The sequence below is a fragment of the Peromyscus leucopus genome, chromosome 16_21, assembly GCF_004664715.2.
Source record: "Peromyscus leucopus breed LL Stock chromosome 16_21, UCI_PerLeu_2.1, whole genome shotgun sequence".
Taxonomy (NCBI): Eukaryota; Metazoa; Chordata; class Mammalia; order Rodentia; family Cricetidae; genus Peromyscus; species Peromyscus leucopus.
The window spans coordinates 64,738,289-64,759,111 of NC_051084.1; the positions used below are offsets into that span (position 1 = coordinate 64,738,289).

The following is a 20,823-nucleotide window of genomic DNA, read 5'->3' on the forward strand; positions in this document are numbered from 1 at the left end:
AAAGTGAAATCCTCAAAAACAAAAAATAAATACAATGAGAAGTAAAGAGGAACCGGGCGGTGGTGGCACAAGCCTTTAATCCCAGCACTCGGGAGGCAGATCTCTGTGAGTTCGAGGCCAGCCTGGTCTACAGAGCAAGATCCAGGACAGGCACCAAAACTACACAGAGAAACTCTGTCTCAAAAAAAAAAAAAAAAGAAAGAAAGAAAGAGAGAAAGAGAGAGAGAGAGAGAGAGAGAGAGAGAGAGAGAGAGAGAGAGAGAGAGAAAGAAAGAAAGAAAGAAAGAAAGAAAGAAAGAAAGAAAGAAAGAAAGAAAGAAAGAAAGAAAGAAAGAAAGAAAGAAAGAAAAGGAAACATTCACTTTCAAGAATTTTGGTTTGATACAAAGACAAAATGATAAACTCAACATGAACCATGGCGATGTCAAGTGAGCGAATGAGGGGAAATGCCATCAAGGAAACAATGTGCAGAATATTAGTCACTGCAGCCTGTTAACCAACTTCCTTTTCACAGTTCTGATGCAGAAAGGAAAAAAAAAAAAATGTGCATTTCTTTCTTGAGCAACTGAACTAGAGAGAGCTTGTCTTGGGTTAAAAGCACAAAGAAAGCTGACAAATGGGGTAACAACAAGACAGGGTCCTCTTCAGAAAAGAATGACACAAACCAGAGAGCTGGTCAGTGAAAGGAAGAGGATGGATGGCAGATACTGGAACCTCAATGTACACCAGGGGCTACATACTCAGTATCCATCAAGTGATTCAATTACTTATATGCTGCGCTGTTATCATGTTTTTCTGTGTCAGCTGAGAAGTAAAGGCTCAATAAAGTTTATGCAAACAGACAAGCAGGGCACACCTGTAATCCCAGCACTCCAGAGGCTGAGACAGGAAGGTTGCCAGCCTAAGTCCAGTGTGGGCTCTATAGCAAGATCATATGATACAGCTACCCACCCCTGGATGCACACCTAAAAAAGCCAATGTCAGAATGTAATAGCTACCATTCATCCCACGTTTGTTGTCCTTATTCATAATAACCGAGTTGTGAAATCACGCTAGGCACCACAAATATGTAAAGAGATAAAGAAAACATGGAATGGAGGTCACTGAGAGGACTCAGAAGGTAAAGGGGTCTACTGCCAAACCTGATGACCCCAGGATCCACATACAGGAGGAAATCACCTGCCACTAGCAGTACTCTGACCTTCACACAGTGTACACACACACACACACACACACACACACACACACACACACACGATAAATAAAATGCAAAAGCAAACAGACAAAGAGAGGGGGGGTGAAGAGAAGAAGAGAGATTGAGAGAAAAAAGAGAGAGGAGAGATGGCAGGGGGAAGGAAAGAAGGAAGAAAGGAAGGAAGAAATGCAGTCTGCATATACAATAAAGTATTATTTAGATACAAAGAATAAAATTATTATGTGAATGGAATAAAATGTCATAATGTTAATCAAAATAAACAAGACTTGAAGGAAATCATACATGCTTTCTTTCGTATACAGAATCAGAATTTTTTAAAAGACATGAAGTAAAAGGGGGACTATTTAGAAAGAGGAGGGGACCAGTAGGAGGTGGGAAGAAGTAAAAGAGGGGGCAATTGGGAAGAATAAGATCAAATTGTATTCTATGTATGTATCATCAAAGTATTGCCAAATATTAGAATTACAACACACTAATAAGATATTTAACAATATTCTTTAAAAGTTCTGTGTCATTGTATAATATAGATTGAGTATACCCACACACCATTACTTTCCTCCATTTCCTTCTCAAATATTTTTAGAAGAGATTACTGAAGACCTGAACGAGAGTCTGTGCTCGTTGCTTACTAAGCTTCAAATAAGTGCCCTGTCCAGGGCATTAAAGGGAAGGACACATAAGATCACATAACAGTCTAAGAAACTTGAAGCTCTCAGGGTGGCTTTCACATCTATCCTCCCATTCAGAGATCATGCTGCACTCTATTTACCAAACAATGCAATTGATCTCACTGTGGAAGTGTGGACTTTGTGTTCGGGATTAAGTATGTATTATCTATCAGGAAAAATAAGATTAATCTCAGTATTACATGAAAAGAAAATCTTTCCAGGTTTTATTGGACAGAACAAGTTGAACTGGAAGGTCAAAGAGGAAAGGTAAAAGATCAAAACAGGGCAAGGATGCAGAACAGGGTTTATCTCGGCTTAATTATAAAATAGGTGAAAGACGGTGGCTATAGCAAACTTAGCAACACCTTGAAGTCTTTGATTAGTATCAGAAGTGTTGAGTCTATCTGATTGTAATTGGGAAGATCTCTAATTCTTCAGTAATTATATCAGCTTAAGATAATGAGTGGGCTTGATTCTTCTGCTATACTTGCACTTCTGGGACTCATACTCATTTTTATTTTAAATATTAAAGTCTTTAAGGTTAAATCATCCAAACTACAGTCTCCTCCAGGACCCAAACCTTGGCCAGTTATTGGAAATCTACACATCCTCAACCTCAAGAGGCCATATCAAACCATGCTAGAGGTAAGACATAAAGGCATACATGATTATTCACTTGTGTGTGTGTGTGTGTGTGTGTGTGTGTGTGTGTGTTGCTACATCATTCTTGAACTGAGATGTTTAATAGCTTACATGTGCTAATAATAGTTCATATATATGTTTTGAGGTCATCAGATTTCAAAATTAGCAGAGCTGCTTAAAAATGCATATACACATTGAAATGTGTGTGTGTGTGTGTGTGTGTGTGTGTGTGTGTGTGTGTTTGTGTAGATGAGCCAACATAATTCAAAGAGTTAAGTGGCAATTTTATTCTGAAGTATTTATGGAATATAATCTTCACATCAAATGTTTTGATCTAGATTTTTTTCATATATGACCTACTACAAAACATCTAAGTTTTGATTATTGGTTTCTCTGCAAACTTCAAGTTAACTACTCAAAACTCTATCATAAATAAGATGGGAATCTGTATTACAGATCCAACAGTTTAGATCCAGGTCTTCTATTAATTTGATGAATGAGTTGAGATTCTGTCCCCTTTGTGTCACTGTCTTCCAGCTTACAGAGCTAGTGCAAGAACTAGACTAAATTCCTCCAGCTTTTCACTGAAATAATTCTACAGTTATTGGTTACAAGGATAGCTAGTGTTAACTCTTGGAGCTCAAAAATCAACTATAAAGTTTAAACTTTAAATTCTGAAGTGTTTCTGGGTTGAGTTCTCATAGAATTTGTAATGTTTTAATTTTAAAATCTTAAGAGATTATAGTTTTACCTCAATCAGCACAAAAGTAAAAAACACTTTAAAATTTGTTATATTCTTTTTTATTTAATAAATCAACATGGGAATTTAACATACTCCTCCTAACTAACCTGGGGGAAATAAAATGGCATTTTTAATCTCCATTTTACATAAGAATATACTTCACAGAAATTCACTTTCTAGAAACAAAATCAATACTTAAAACAACTTTGTGGCCCCTTCTCCTACAATCCAAAATCAGGTTAGTTTCTCATAAGAATGAGATCTTTCTTCAACAAATTATGTGTTCCTCACCTTTATTTATACACGATTCCTGTCCTTTGCTTATGTATTAACCAGCCTAATTTCTTTACAACATATTCTTTCATTTTCTTTCTCATTTCCACAGATATGCCATTGTTCTGAATGATTTCTACCCACAAAAAAGGGAAATTTCAATGCTCTTCCATAACCTATACTCTTTTATATTAAACTAATCCTTAAATTGTTTTTCTGACATGAGCTAATCTATCCTATGTAAAGCTGTTCTCAAATAAGACACTCTGTTCTCAAATTCCCATTTTAATTTCAATTTCTGAATTGGTAATTCTAATAGTGCTAATTTTTTGAATCATTGAGCCATCCTTCGATCCTGTTGCAATTGTAAATAAGTCAAGTTTCCTATATAAGGGAGTATTCCAAATTGTCATCTCAGTCTTCACCAAAGCTCAGTTGGGTTAAGACCACAGGTTCTCAGCCGGTGTGCCATTGCTGAGCATCACCACCTACGTGTGACCTCATGAAGATGGAATAACCTTTCTATTCAATGGAGATGATATATCTACATCAGGCAAAGTTGTAACGGAGCTGAGAATAAGTCAGGATGTCATATACATTGGCTTCTGCTACTTCTTAATTATTAAAGAAAAGAGAAATGTTTCTTTCAATAAAGAATGTTAGCAGTAATGGAGAATTAACTTGGCCCTACTAACATCATAGCATACCCTGAGAAACAGGATGTTCGTATGGAATATATCAGTATGGTACCAAAGAAGTCTTATGTTTTTTTAGAGTTCTGGCTGGACATTTTCTGTTTTCAGATAAAAACATAATAGGGATAGACAACAAGTCCTTCTGTAGTAAAAGAAGAGTCTTACTCTCAAATTTGAAATCAAATGGAGCCCAGGGACCACCAACTGAAGGTCATCAGTGTGGCTTCAGGTGCTTTGATGACTGGAGAGGTAACCCTAATAAAGCAGTCCCAAGATCATGCTCACCTTCACTTTTGATTATATCGCTACGTTTGAGTTGTTTCTCTGCTTTTTTTTTTTTCTTGTACACCAAAGCTCTCCAAGAAATATGGACCCATTTACAGCATTCACATGGGGCCGAGAAAGGTGGTGGTACTTTCTGGCTATGACACGGTGAAAGATGCCCTTGTTAATTATGGCAATCAGTTTGGGGAGCGTTCTCGAGTGCCTATATTTGAAAGACTTTTCGATGGAAAAGGTAATGACCATTATGCTTCAAATATATCCCTTTGGTTAAAATCATTCAATCAACTATATTTTATTTATGTATTCCTATCTCTTTACTTTGATAGTTTTCTATGCTCTGGACTAGTCTTTCTCCCTGGAAAATAATGAATCTGTTTACAGTTGTTCATTGACAACTCATTCACATCTAGCTTGATATAAGAATAAAGTACCCCAAAAATTGTGTACTGAATTTATTGACAAAAAAAAAAATAGAAAGTGTTTTCCCAATCCAAAAGTCCTTGCTATACGACTAAAGAAAACACCTTCTTACTGAATAAACATTACAAGAGAAGAATTTGCTTCACAATCTGCCACTGCAAAACCAGGAAGGAATGCCTTTTACATACTAGAGCAGATGTTCACATTGCATGCTCTCTGGATTAAAAAAATAAAAAAATAAGCTAAGACTCAAGATATTGTCTTTGTTAATTGGACTCATACCAAGAAAGATAAATTTACTACATATTTATGACAAAAGCTAGTTTTACAATTTAGGCTAAGTTCCCCCTTAAAGTTAGGCTCCTATCTTCCCATAGGAGCTGAGAAATGAGGGTCTTACCTCCCTGATCATTTCAGGCATGTCTTCAGATCTTTAGAAAAGACATTCTAGTCATATGGACATCTATACAAAATGATGGCTTGATTTTCAGAAAGATTTGTATACATTTCAAAGAGAAGGTAAAGTATTCAGAATGTTTTCTAGAGTAAATCCTCTAGGAAATGGAAAATAGGAGACTTCCTACTCTTTGTGAAGAGGTATTTGTTTTCTTTTTTAGCTTACTGAGAAATGAAATTTGGGTTTGAAATATGCTAGACAACTACTATTAGACTATACCCTCAATCTGTTCTTCCCTTATTTCTAGCAGGGAAAAAAAATCAAAGCTTTTGTTTATAATTTGTATTTGTCCTTGAGCACTAAATTTAACACTGTTGGGGGTAATTTAAACACACTCTTTTATCTCAAAGGAATTGCCTTTGCTCATGGAGAAACCTGGAAAACAATGAGAAGATTCAGCTTGACCACCTTAAGAAACTTTGGCATGGGCAAACATATTATAGAAGACACTATTATAGAGGAATGCCATCATCTCATGCAGAATTTTGAATCTCACCAAGGTGTGTAAAGCAAATAAAGCCATTTGATTTTTCGTGAGAAAGAAATCAACAAAAGGTATATTTAGTCACTTAGTTTGACATAATTTAACTTGTAGAAAAAATCCCAAGGACATACAAATCCTAATGTTGTCTACGCCAGTACTATCCATGTCAAATGTAAGCATTTGCTCTCATTCTCTTCTCCTTCTCCTCTCTCTCTCTCTCTCTCTCTCTCTCTCTCTCTCTCTCTCTCTCTCCCTCCCTCCCTCCCTCTCTCCCTGTCCCTCCTTCATTTCCTTCCTCCTTCCCTCTTTCCCTTATGTTCCCCTACATATATGAATCAATTAAAATTCACTTTATATAAAATTAATTTTAAACTGAAAGTATTTTGAAAATATGCTGTCCTTTTATTCTCAAATAATGTACAATAATGTTCTTGTAACAGTAATACAATCTTTACATCTCAAAAACAATTAACTTTGACATAATACATAGCATCTGGGGACACATAGTGGCATTTTTCAGGTTTTTGGTCTCCTACATAAAGGAATTTAAAAACTGGCCCATGATGGCGAGTTCAAGAACAGATAAAAGGTGCTTTGGGCAATAGAACAGATGGGCCTTCCATCTGGGCAACTGCCAGGATGGTGGGTGATAGATAGGTGAGGCAGCAGAGTTCTGCTCATGACGGGAGAAGTCAGAAAGAAGGCTGGCTCAGTAGTACATGCCTGAGAGCCACTGCTCCTCAAGGCTGAGATTCCCAGGTCATCCTCAAGTGTATCATATTTCTTCTTTATCTTTGCACTTTACCTGACCTTCCTTAGGCTATAATGCTTTCTCATCTTTAATGCAGGCAGGTGCCTTGTCACAAAAGAGGTCCTCAGCTTTGTCCAGACAAGGAAGTACTCATTAGTAAAGGGGAGGTGTTACACATCTACATTCTACAACCTAGGAAGCCCTGAATATTAAATCTTCCTATCTCAGCCTCCATGTAACATGGCTACAAACCTATGAAACCAGGTCTGATTTCATGCTGTGTAGATTTCAGTGATGCAGAAAACATCAGAATGTAGTATAGCATGTTCTATCCCAAAATTCAGTGCAGCCTACTATAGTGAATGATATTTTCCCATACACTGTGCACTACCAACCTTCTCTCCACACACTGCACTACAAAGGTACATACACAAATATTAAGATGCCTCTGCCTCGTTAGTCCTTCTTTAGCTGAGCTGAATGGCCACTTTTCTTTCACATTTCCATTTAATTTTCTTTGTGGCCATCTGAGCATTTGTGGCAAATTCCGGGCATTAGTCAAAGCTGTAAACTTCATGTCCTTGAAAGACACAATCACAAATAATCCTTTTATGAAACTCTTCACTGGATAGGCTGCCCCAACAGTCTGGAAGTAGCTTAGTGCTGTGTGAGTGTGACTATTCCTGACCTGCTTGGTAAATGCCTTCTAGGAAAACCCTTTGAGATCAAAAGAGTACTGAATGCTTCTGTTGCCAACGTCATTGCGTCCGTGTTGCTTGGGAAACGGTTTGACTACCAAGACCCCCAGTTGCTGAGACTCTTATCTTTAATTGGGGAAAATGTGAAACTCATTGGAAGCCCGAGAATTGTGGTAACTTTTTTTCCTTTTTTGATTTAGTTCCTCTGAGGTACACCTGATTGTTCAAGAGACTGTGCCAAGGATGTTAATGCGTTCTAAGTTTAATGGTATGACAAACGTTTGTTTAGCATACCTGATGATTCTGTCACCACAAAACACTGCAGTAAATACCTTGATGCATGGATTGTGACTCACACTAATGTTGTATGGCTCTGGTCTGTCTTATAATTGTAGCCATCTGTCATTACCTACACCAACAACTAACTATTCATGGGATATGAACTTAGCATCAATTAAACAGAAGTGTATAGTAGAATTCAGTTAGGAAAGAGAGTTTTAACAAAAGAACTAACAAGCACATTAAAGAGAAAGAAAGTGCCCAACTAACACTATCTCAATATTTATGTTGAGCTACAACATGTTCACAGTGGCTCAGCAATCCTATTCTTTTATCATTGTAAATTCTGTCTTGTGGGGGCTGGAGAAATGGCTACTCAAATAATAGCACTGGCTGCTCTTTCAGATCTTGGTTCCATTCCCAGGACACACAAGCCACTTGTAACTCCAATTCTATGGGATCACATGTCCTCTTCTGACCTTTGTAGGCACTAGGCATGCAAGTGGTGCACAGATATACATGCAGGTGAAAACCCATATATGTGAGATATGTATATAATTTACATCTTTCATCTTCCAGATCCAAGAGAAGAAAAAGAGTTTTGTAAAATTTTGAATAGTACCAGTACAACCAATCGTATCATTTCACTTTGGAACAATTTAGGCTTTTACTATAAATGCAGATCAGCTCTCAATACTGTGCTTGGGGCAGGCGCAGGTAGCTATCTATCTCACACAACCTTAGATGAGATCTTTTGTCTCTTTTGTTCATTAAGTCATCTGGGGAAGTCATGAACTCCCTTGAGAAAGTGGCTAAATATCAGATCTCACCTAACTAAAAATAAGTATACTGAGAAATTTTAGCAAACAGTAAAGTTATACCTGAAATGTCAAAGCTTACTGCTGCCTACCAGATGCAGATTTGAAAAAAAAAAAAGTATTGAATCTTTAAAATTAGCTTTATTCAGAGAGCTATTAACGTCCTAAAAAAAAAAAAATCTGTCTTACATCTCATCCCCAGCCAGTAGATTAAATAGGGAAAAGAGGGGATAGAGAGAGACAAAGGCAGTCAGTCTCCCGGGGCTCAGCCTTGCCTCTCTGGTCAAGAGATCTGGCACAGTTCTGAGACTCCTCTTGTCTCTCTTGTTAGCATCCCTTGTACTCTTCCCTCGTTGTCTGGCCATCTGAGCTGAGAACGTCTTGAAATCTAGTTATCATCAGTCAGTATCACCCTTGTACTCTTCCAGTAGCATCTGGACCGGGAGGTGGTTAACTGAGAACAAAAAAACCAGTAACGGTATGTGTAAGCTAAGTTAGTAATATCATGTACCTGGTGGACCTTTTCTATGTTGAGGAGTTCAAGAGTGTCCTTAGAGAACGCAATACAGAGGAAGTGTCGGGAAGTGTCCCTGTCAAATCTTCTTTGAGCATTTTGACTAACTGGTACTTATTGATGGGATCTACAGATAATGTCTATTACAAACTGAAGTATTTCTGTGATTCTACAGGAAACATAAGTAAATTTATTATACTGTTTAGGGTTAAAATAATGCAGTTGCTTACCAGGACTCACATAAGATTTTTTTTTTTTTTTTTTTTTTTTTGAGAAAAATACTGGGTCTATCACTCTTAGCATAAAGCTGATATTATTGTGGTATACCTTATCGTCTTCAACTATATTACCCCACAGATACAATATGCAAAATATTCTGCACACACAGAGATTATGAGCTGTATCAGGATTCACTGTTGATCACCTAATTCTGACAAATGAAAAAGCATCATTATACAATCCTGCTTATCATTGTTAGCTGAGGCAAAAACTGAAAGTGTTATTTCTGTAATTTTTCAATAACATTATCCCAACTGGTTTAAGCTCATATTTAAAGTACTTTTTTTTATATTCCTTTAGCTTTTTAATATGTTTCCTGTTTTGGGATTTCTCCTAAGAAGCCACAAGAAGGTCATAAGGAACAAAGATGAATTATTTTCCTTCATAAGGATGACCTTCCTAGAACACCATCATAATCTTGACAAAAATGATCCCAGAAGTCTGATTGATGCCTTTCTGCTCAGACAGCAGGAGGTAATGGTGTTTTTCTCAGAGGATTCTTTAGCCAGTATCCACTATTTAACTAATCACTTCTAGAAGCAAAACATTCCTTCAAAGAAGACAGATGACTGGACTCAGATTAATAGTGTGTACTTTAAAAAATCTGAAAATGCTATTTATTACATTTTGCATATGTTTTCCATAGTATTCTTTGGGAGAAAAGATATATAGATTTCTTATATTGGTTTTTAAAAATATTCTGTCTTTACAATCTTGAAATGTATTTCAGCTGCTAAATCTAAGAAAGATTACTTTGTTAAAATTTTTAAAGAGAAATATAAAATTTTTAAAGAGAAAAAAATTAAAGAGAATTAATATAGTATTTCACAATATTATAATAAAATGTGGGAAATGTTTTAATAACTCAATGAAATACTAACTTGTAACCTTCCTAAACAAAAATAGTCCTTGTTATTTTTAGTTTATTTACCATTGATAGCATATAGGATATACTCTGCATCCTCAAGTTCGGTATGACGGTTGTATAATAAAGGGGAATTCCTCTAAGTTGAAGAATGCAATGCCTGCTATTTTTAATTTATGGTAACTTTTTACAATTAACCTTTGTGAAACTCTTCCATGACTAATGATGTATTTTACCATTTTAGGAAAACAATACATCTGCTGACTATTTCAATGAAGAAAATTTGTTGCCCCTTGTTAGTAATCTGTTTGGAGCAGGAACTGAGACCACAGCCTCCACACTGCGCTGGGGAATTATACTCATGATGAGATACCCTGAAGTTCAGGGTAAGTCTCCAAGATTGAGAGCATTGCCCAAATAAAGGAAAACAAAAGTCTCTAGAAATCAAAAATGCAGAATTCTACAGTCATAGTGGATGTCTATAAATTGTAGCCTTGACAGTAGCTTGCGTGGTTAGTTCCCTTTGAGAGTAAGAAAGGGAGCAGTGGGGATGGGGAGATAGCTCAGCAACTGAGTGTGGATACTGCTCTTGCAGAGGATCAGAGCTCAGGTCTCAGATTTCACACCAGGCGAATCACAACTGCTTTTTTTTTTTTTTTTTTTGGTTTTTTGAGACAGGGTTTCTCCGTGTAGTTTTGGTGCCTGTCCTGGATCTCGCTCTGTAGACCAAGCTGGCCTTGAACTCACAGAGATCCGCCTGGCTCTGCCTCCCGAGTGCTGGGATTAAAGGCGTGAGCCACCACTGCCCAGCCACAACTGCTTTTAACTCTAGCTCCAAAGGCACTTTCTTCTGTACTCCATGGGCACCAGAACTCACATTCACATACACACGCACACGCACATGCACACACACGCACACTTGAAAACTAAATAAAGCTTTTAAAAGGAAGTAGGGCTTGCTCGTTAAGCCCCCTGAGATAGTCTGAAATCTTCCCATGCTCATTCACAGAGAAGCCTTAGAAACAGAAGCGGAAAGTTGGAAAAAAAAAAAAAAAAAGCCCTCAATGTTAGTTATTTAGCTGCGTTGTGTTCTTACCCTGCAAGGAAACGTCACGAAACACGACAGAATCCGCTTATAAGAGTTTATTAGAGATAAAGGGATAGAGAGTGCGCAGGCCTGTGGGAGAGACACGTGCGTGGAGAAGAGGAAGAGAAGAGAAGAGAGAGAGCCTGGAATATGGTGCTCCGCTTTAAAAATCGGCTGGGGGCGTGGCCAGGTCACGTCACTACTCCATGCATGTGCGTAGATCACATGGTCACGTTGCACGCTTACGTAGCCATGTAACGTCACGGATTCTGGTCACGCGAGATGCCTTGGCCGGAACTTGCTAGGTGGAGGTATCCGGCCTGACCGGAATTGGCTAGGCCGAAGTGTCCGCCTGGTAAATGCGACCGTTGGGGGGGGGGTGTGTGTTGTGAACCCTTCACTCAACTTGGGAGAACATTTGGGTTTGACTTTCCTATGCAAAGAAAACGTGTAAAATTATTTGAATCCATGCCCAGGCAGGACGCTAAACTCTAATTGCATTGTACCCAGAAAAGGTCCACGATGAGATCATCAAAGTTGTGGGCTCGGCTCAGCCTCGGATTGAGCACCGAACTCAAATGCCCTACACAGACGCTGTCGTTCACGAAATACAGAGGTTTGCTAACATACTGCCCACCGGCTTACCCCATGAGACGACCACAGACGTTGTGTTTAAGAACTACTATATTCCAAAGGTAAGGGCTCACGCAGGAGAGAGGAGAGGGTGTGTTCCAGATGCTGACAATGATGGAAGCACTGAGATCGAAGTTCAGTGGCAAGCTTGGCCCACCTGTCTCCTTCCACCCTGCTCCCTCTCCTTTACTATCTCTCCCCTTGCCTCCCTCCCCATCATTCAAAATAAGATAACTGAGTGTGTGTGTGTGTGTGTGTGTGTGTGTGCGCGCGCGCGCGAGGGAGAGAGAGTGTGTGTATATGCGACTGATGACAACTGTTCTCTAAGACTTTGTGACCTGTTATCCTATTTTATGTTATAACTGGGGGGGGGGGGGTTGTTGGGATGGGATTCAGAGAATGTCAGCCTTTTCTGGGATGAAAGGTTGCTCCTTGAAGGAGCCAGGTTTCCAGGTAAGCTGTCAGGGTCAGAGCTCTGAGCTTTTTCCAGGAAGACTCTTTCATCCACATTTCCATGCTTCAATCCCATCCTCCCATGGAATCATGCACACTGATTTCCAGGCATCTTCTTCATGCAAACCTTTTTGCTCCTATGGACAGTTGAAGAGGTGTATGTATAACTTCCTAAAACTAGACTGAAGGCAAGCATGAACAGAAGATTATCATACACCTATGGCACCAATTGCTCAGAGTTTTGTGTTTGTTTAGTCATTATTTTATTTTGTTTGGGTGCTCTCATTCTCAGAATGTCTTTTCCTATACAATTAAAGTCACCCCCTTTATTTATAGAAAGCTGTTTTACAGCATGTGGCACCATAAAAGCAGGGAAGCTTTTGTTTTAGAATCTGTCCATATAATCTTCCTTGATTTGCCATCCACTATCATGAAACTTGGGGATAAAAGAGCAAATCTTCACCGAGCCATTGAACCTTCCAGAAATTCTACCAGGCTCTTTCATTTGTATTTTTTCACCTACAATTTGCAATGCCAGTGAAGACCATTTAACTCCCCCCATGCAGACTTAGAAATGAATTTATTAAAAGTTAACAAGCTGAGTGTGGTGGCTCATATTGTAAATCCAGCACAGCAGAAGCTGGAGATCATGAGTCTGAGGCTGGCCTGAGCTACATAGTGAGTTCAAGACCATCTTGGGCCACATAGAGGGACCTGTTAAATAGCATGCTGTTATCACATGACCGATACACACTAAAGGCTCATTTTTAGGTTCTGCTCTTAGTTAGGAACTAAAGAAAACTTTGGTTACTAAAATGAACATCCCATTACTGAACTTAAAGCCTTCCCTGAGTACCGTATTCCTTCGAGAACACGCCCTACCTGGAAATTTGCCAACCATGGTGATAACACATTGGAAAGGAACCTCTTAGGAAGAGATTGAATCTTTTTCACTAACAGTACTTTTATTTCTAGGGCACAGAGGTCATCACCTTGCTGACGTCAGTACTTCAGGATCAGACGCAGTGGGAAACACCAGACATTTTTAATCCTGCTCATTTCCTCAGTTCTGAGGGGAAATTTGTCAAGAGAGACGCTTTCATGCCCTTTTCAGTGGGTAAGGAGCCTTACTTAACATGGCTAGTTTGAAAAGCAAGAGAGATGTCACCTCCAGATTATGCTCATGTCTTCTGGTTTGCACTATGGACAATTACCTCCAATTTTCCTTTGGTCTCATGATCAGTATTGTATCCAAACCTGGCTGGCTTTGCACACACTGTGAAGCCTCTTTAGATCTTTAAACAAGCAGCCGTCATCCTTATTCAGGATGAAAAGCCTGTTCAGGGATTTTACTCAATTTAGTGTGGAAATCAAAATTTTCTTTATGAGGCTGGAGAGACGGCTCAGCAGTTAAAAGAGATTTTGTGAAGGACCCAAGTTTCGTTCTTAGCACCCACATTTGATGATAATGATAACTGCTTGTAACTCCACCTTCAGGAGTCCTCACTGTCTCTGGAGTCTGCTGGCACCTGACCTATGTGCACATACCTACACACCAACACATAGACATACACATAATTAAAGATAAATCTTTAAAAGGGAATTTATATAGGCCTCAATTAAAGAAAGCTAGGAGTAACAATACTACTTTTTTATTTGATCAGATTTTGGTGGTGGTGTTATTTTTGTTTTGAGACAAGGACTCTCTATGTTGCCCTGGCCATCCTAGAACTCACTATGTACTCCTGGTTGGCTTCAAACTCCATAGACAGAGAGATACACTTGCCTCTGTCTATGGAGTGCTGGGATTAAAGGCATGTATGTGCTACTGTGGTGATATTTTGTTTGTACTCATTAACAAATAAAATTTGCCCGAAGATCAGAAAACAGAGCCAGCCACTAGATTAAACATAAAGGCCAGGCAGTGGTGGCACACAACTTTAATCCTAGAGCTCGGGAGGAAGGCAGAGATCCATCTGGATCTCTGTGAGTTCAAAGGAACCCTGGACTACATGAGATTAATCCAGTTTAAAAGAGAAACAGAGTCAGGCAGTGGTAGCACACACCTTTAATCCCAGTACTTGGGAGTCACACGCCTTTAATCCCAGCACTAGGAAGAATGAGACAGGAAGTGATACAGCTGGGCAGAGACAGGAATATAAGGCAAGAGGAGAAAGGACTTCAGCACCCTTTCAGCTGAGGACTCAGAGGAATTCAGTCTGAGGATTTGTGGAGACAGGCTCTCATCTCCCTTTCAGTCTGAGGATTCGGTAGTGGTGAGAAGTTTCTCTAGTGGCTTGTTCCTTTGTCTCTCTGATCTTTCAGCATTTACCCCAATATCTGGCTCTTGGTTTTTATTATAAAACCAATTAGGATTCGTGCAACATTCCACCACACCCAGCCCAATATTATTTCTTAGTCATAGACAAACAAGTAAAATTTAAACTATAAGAAAAATATTAAATATGCACAATTTTATGTTAGCTATAACCTCCCTGTCCTTTTACCCCTCTATCTGTGGGAAGGCACCCTTTCCTTCCATTTCCATTTCCATTTTCATTTCCATTTCCATTTCCAGCTACACTGTTCAAAGTCCTGCTCTCTCAAGGGCTTTTGTGATCTAAACGCCTTTAATTGTATCCAGAGATCATTCTCAGATTTACATGTACAAGAAGATTCTCTTGCTATGGTTGTAATCTCTCATAATATATGCTTTATCTTGTTGGCCTTTTCAGAGTTTACCATGAAACTCAATGAAGATTAAACAGAAGGTCATAATTAACATCGCAAGTTACTTTATTTACCATCTTGTTAAACACCATTCAATTATGTCCTTATTTCTTGGGAGATGGAAGGATCTAAACCTAAAACTATATTAGCTGACCCTTCCACAGACTCCTCCACAGCTTGTGACACTGTATTATAATTATCCATTCCCTGTTGGGTCATTTGTTACACAGGCAAGCCCATGAGAACAATAGCAGTCTCAAAACCAAGCACAATAATACCTGCGTCTTGTTGACATTAAACCTACTCATGGACTGAGTGGTTAGCTGTTTTATGGATGTTTCTAAACAGAGAGGAAATACCCATGACTTTTCACCCCATAAAAATATTGCCTCATTACTGTGCCCAATAAGAAAATGTGTAGTTATATGGAGAGTTATTCTATTCCTTGTAGGTCTCAAGTAAGCCAAAAGGTTAACATGAGATCTTTTCCCTCTGTTCTAAAATAGAAGTCTTCCATGATTTTGTACACTTGCGATTTATGCTCAAAAAAATAAAGCAGAGATCTACAACTGTATTAACTACAAAAATTACTGGTCATAATGTAAGCAACATGTTAAAGCCCTCCCCCTGGGAACAGGATAAATAGACCTACTGTCTCTTCAGAAGGACTGAAATCAGATTTTACATTTAAAATGCTACATTTCATACAAATATGTTGCCTTCAATCTACAAAAAGGATAAAAAACTGATTATATTTAATCTAAAAGTAAGATCATTATTCAAACAGTACAATCTAGGAAATACAGATAACTATTTTTTTTAATAAGCTTCTACCAGGAAAGTTTCTTTTCTCAATTTTATTTCATTTTCCCAAACAATTTCAGAATTATACCAGTTGGGTCTCTCTTACCAAAATGCTTCTGCAGCTTAATATCATTTTCTAGATCACTGTGACCTAGTTCCTGCTCCTTCCTCTCATGCAAGATAATCTACCTGGTGCTCTGTGTGTAGTGAGAGTCAAATCTCATCCAGCCCATGAATGGCCCAAGGACCTCATCTTCACCTTCCCTTATCGTCACCTGGCAAATTTCTCATCCTTTCTATCAAGGCTTAGTTATGAAACTCTCGATCAAAGAATGAGCCTTCCCTGGCTTATTGGCTATCTTTCCACAGGTCTCCTCATGGCTTGTGACACAGTATTACAATTACCTATTCATCTGCAGATCATCTGCTACACAGTAAATCTCTGGAGAACAATAGCCGACTCTGAGCCAAGTTCAGTAGCTGTCGTGTTGACATTAAACTTGAGTTTGTGGTCTGAATGGCTAGCTTTTACTTAAGAAGTGTGCTTGCTTTTACACACTATTGTGTGTTGCACTTGACTTTGTCACAAAATATTTTCAGATTAAAATATTGTTCTTGTTGTTTTCTTTTTCTGTTACTGTGGTAAACATCATGACCCAGAAAGCACCTTAAGAGAAGAAAGGCTTATACTTCCAGGTCATATTGCGTTACTGAGGGAAGTCAAGGCAGAAACTCAAAACAGGAGCCTAGAGCCAGAGGCCTTGGGGGAACATTGCTTCCAGGCTCCACCTCTGGCTCATGCTCAACCAGATATCTTACACATCCTATACCCACATACCTAGGGAGGATGTCACCCATAGTGTGCTGGGCCTTCCCACATCAACCATCAATCCAAACAACCTCTCAGAGATGACGTGACCACAGGCCAATCTGATCTGGGCAATTCCTCAATTGAGGTTGCCTCTTCCCAAGTGACTCTAGGTTGTATCGTTTAAAATAAAAACTAATGAGGACAACTTATTAGGTTTAATTGCTTCTCTCTATCATTAAAGCTGCCGTTGGATTTCTTTTTCTAGGCCTTACTGTAAAACAAAACCAATAAAGCTCAGAAGAAGTTGATGACTGATCTACTTATTTGAAAGCGGAGGAAAACATGTGCTCTGGTCTTGTCTTTGTCTGGGATTGTTCAGGTTTTTGTGCTGATGCCTTATAACCTCCTATGGTGTCTGTGTCTCCAGGTCGTCGGATGTGTGCTGGTGAACCGCTGGCAAAAATGGAGCTTTTCCTTTTCTTCGCCAGTCTCATGCAGAAGTTTACCTTCCAACCACCCCCTGGAGTCTCCCATCTGGACCTGGACCTAACCCCAGACATTGGCTTTACCAACCAACCAAGGCCTTATAAGATATGTGCTGTGCTCCGAGCCTCAGCTCTTTGAGTTTACTGCTGCAGCCCCAGTTCTTGGAGTCCCCTGTGGTCCCTGGCACAAAAGCCTTCCTTTCCGTCATTCCTACAGCTATGGTATTTCGCTAAATCCTTCATGATTAATTTTGCAGTTAGTCACCTTCCCACAGAGGACTGTCATTTCAAGTCAGAATGGGTTTCTCTGCTAACTGTTGTGGAAGAAAGCTCTCTTTGCCCAAGACAAAAAAAAAAAAACAAAAAACAAAAAAAAAAAAAAAACAGATAATTCCACAAAAAAAACCCAAACATGAAACAGACATGGTCTTCTTAGCCATGAGACATCTAAGGATCACCAATCAAGAGTCATAATTGGTGTTTGTGTACTGCGGACGGTATAATATCCATGAATATCATCACAACTGCAGTAAGGAAAACTCAACTCTTGGTAACACACACACTAAACATAAGGCATTGTTTACATTCTGAGAATAAAGAAGTGGTGGCTAACAACAGATAAGTGGTTGGGAGTACAGCCAGTTTGCTGAGATCAGAAAGTACTTGTGAATCAGGGTTCTACTAGATGGGTGTGTGGGCCAGGGGGTTGGTAAAGGAACTTGTCATGTAAGCCTGGCACCACAAGTTTGATCCCCAGAACTCCCATAAAGGTAGAAAGAGAGAACCGACTTCACAAAAGTTGTTCTGTAACTTGCACATGCATGCCATGGCATGTGTACCTACACCCATACATCATACACACACACACACACACACACACACACACACACACACACGTTATTTCTAATGATACCACTTGTTTTGAAAAGGAGAGTATTCATCTGTGCTCTGGCATATCCAGAATGTGCAGTCACATGCCTGTGCTCAGTGCTCTGAAGTCATATACAAGGGACCCTGGCAGCAGAACAAAAAAAACCATGTTGTTCCCCAGACACGAAAACATCTCCGGCTTTTATGAAGTCAACTGCAGCCTCCCACCATCCATGCATGTGTTTCTCCCCTGCTCTTATCTGATTCGTATCTAAGTGAGAATCACACTAGACAAAGAAGACTTTATTTACGACTTGATTGTACTAGGCGAGAACTTGGTCAAGGTCCAACTGTGCAGAAGAGCAAAGCAAAAAGGCTTTCCACCACGGGGTGTGCCATGGAAAAGTACTGACGGTTGGGAAGGAGTCTGGCCAATAGGCTCTGTCAAGCTCACTGAATTACTTACTCCTGCATTTTCAAATATTTCCAAGGTTGACTGTTTCCTTGCTACTCGGTGCCCATTTGATTTTTTATCCACTGCTATAGATTAAAACCCAGAACACTGTGCATGCTAAGCAAGTATTCTACCATTGAACTCCAGGTCCAGGCCTTGAGCCTCATTTGAAAAGCTGCTACTTCTCACGGACGATAGGAGTCAGAATGGCCTATCTTCCTTGAGAATTCATCACAAAGGAAAGCTCTTAGGTTCTTCAGAAATGCAGTCCACATATGTGAAACTGGCAAGAGATCTTTTAAAAAGACTTGCATTTCAAAGGGAAAGAATTAACAAGAACATTTCTCAACTCAAATCTCAAGAGAGAAGTCCCTGTCATTAGGTAGGAGAACAGACAAAGTTAAGCCATCTAGGCCATCCTCAAGACATGGTTACCCACAAAGACTTTTGATGGGAGATCCTTAGGTGCCCTGTCTTGCCAGAGAGCTAAAGGATACAAAGAAGTGGAATGTACTAGCCTTACACTGCTTTTTGAACACACACACACACACACACACACACACACACACACACACACACACGAAAGTATACTTTCTTGACTACTCTTAGTTTTTTGCTGGGGTTCACTAGTATTTCAGTTACTTCTGAATCAATAATCAAAATTTGCTGGTGGACATGTTTCTCTTACCTGGGGAGTGGTGAAAATATCTTATGTCAGGTATCAGGAGACCCAAGTTACAACCTTGTCAGCTTTCTATTTTTATGACATTATAACTACACACTGGGGAGGAATACATGCTCTGTCTGCCACCAGAAGCAGGAGAGAAAATAATGTTCAGTGATAAGCATAAAGTAAAACAAAGAGCCATCTTTGCTGTGGTCAGAGAGTAAAATAAAAAACATCATTTTATGTAACTGTGAAATAATAATTAAACTTCAAGAAAGCTAAAAAATGTCTGTAGAAGACACCATAGACAAAACTGATTTCTACTAATATATTTTTCCTTGATTCATTCTTTAATAATAACAATTATAAAATAAAGAATTTCTTGTTCAAGCTATTCATGTCTAATAACATTGTACTTATATAGTAAAAACATTACATTTTATTGTTTCTCTATTTGAAGTGTTACACATAAACTATATATCAGAATCAATATAACTTAGGTTTTTTCCTTAGTCACCATAATTGCTATGCTCTTGTCTATATTAGTCATTTAAAAATTTTTTTAAATATTCTTATTACATGATATTTATTGTATGTACACATGTGTGCATCTTTTTTTTCAACATGCAATTGAACTCTGGTTGTCAGCCTTGGCAGAAAATGCCTTTAACCACTGAGCCATCTTGTGCTCCGCCCTTGAATTTATTTTTTGCAAAGCTCAAAGTTGAAACCATATTAGACAAAAGCTGTGTCACTGAGTACCACCCAGATGAATCTATTCTTGAAATGTAGAAATAGATTGAGGATGAAATGTGGTGGTATTGTGTTCTCCAAAGTATTGTGTACCCTAATAAACTTATCTGGAGTCAGGGAACAGAACAGCCACTAGATACAGAGGCTAGAAAATGGTGGCACTCACGCCTTTAATCCTACCATTCCAGAGGCAGAAATCCATCTGAGATCTCTGTGAGTTCAAGGCCACATTGGAAAGAGCCAGGCATGGTGACACACACCTTTAACCCCAGGGAATGAGCCTTTAATTCCAGGGAGTAAGCCTTTAATCCCAGGGAGTGATGGTAGAAAGCAGAAAGGTATATAAGGCGTGAGGACCAGAAACTAGAGGCATTTGGCTGGTTAAGCTTTTGGCTGGTTAAACTTCAGGCTTTTGAGCAGCAGTTCAGCTGAGAGCCATTGGGATGAGGACACAGAAGCTTCCAGTCTAAGGAAACAAAACCAGCTGAGAAGTTGGCCAGATTTGTGCTACAGTGAAGAAAAGGTCCACTTAAAATGGACGTGGAAGAGTCTACCCTTCAGGAGGGTCCACTAGACAATGCACGAGGGGAGGATCTTTGTGTTTGTTTTGTTTGGGGGGGGGCAGTAAATACTGCTCTTTAAAATGAGCTTCTGCATGGAAAAATAGTAAAGGGTGTTCTGCCAAGATTATGACCCCCAAAGAGACCACTGGAGACCGTGGATGTCCAGAATGCAGCAGCAAGGTTTACTTCTCAGAGCAATACAAGCTAGCAGGGAACCCCAGTCCTCACCGCCCAGCTAATCGAGGCAAGGAGGAGAGTTCCTCTTTCTTGGGGAGGTTAGCTTTTGAAGGCAAAAACCACAAAAATTCTTCAGAGAGGAGGGGGTTAGTACAGGTCAATCCTTGATTGGTCCAGTTTTCCTGAGCTTGGACTTTATCTTATTTTTTTGCTCTGTCAGGAGTTTTACAGCCCATCTCAAAAATCTAGT

The 20,823-nt window shown here is 39.2% G+C and overlaps 1 protein-coding gene across 1 annotated transcript; it reads left to right on the forward strand.

The window, feature by feature from the left end:
- Positions 1-2,255: 2,255 nt before the first annotated feature.
- LOC114705378 (cytochrome P450 2K6-like) lies at positions 2,256-17,442 on the forward strand. Its single transcript, XM_028887253.2, has 9 exons — positions 2,256-2,529; positions 4,591-4,753; positions 5,749-5,898; positions 7,344-7,504; positions 9,522-9,695; positions 10,331-10,472; positions 11,684-11,868; positions 13,235-13,376; positions 17,032-17,442. The coding sequence occupies exons 1-9, from the start codon at positions 2,344-2,346 to the stop codon at positions 17,226-17,228; spliced, it is 1,500 nt and encodes a 499-aa protein (XP_028743086.2). The 5' UTR covers positions 2,256-2,343; the 3' UTR covers positions 17,229-17,442.
- Positions 17,443-20,823: the final 3,381 nt, after the last annotated feature.

Bases quoted from the DNA above. Each gene is read 5' to 3' on its own strand.
- LOC114705378 (XM_028887253.2), top strand. From the start codon at position 2,344: ATGAGTGGGCTTGATTCTTCTGCTATACTTGCACTTCTGGGACTCATA. The intron at 9,696-10,330 runs GTAATGGTGTTT...TTACCATTTTAG, and splicing joins TTCTGCTCAGACAGCAGGAG to GAAAACAATACATCTGCTGA. The intron at 10,473-11,683 runs GTAAGTCTCCAA...CATTGTACCCAG, and splicing joins GAGATACCCTGAAGTTCAGG to AAAAGGTCCACGATGAGATC.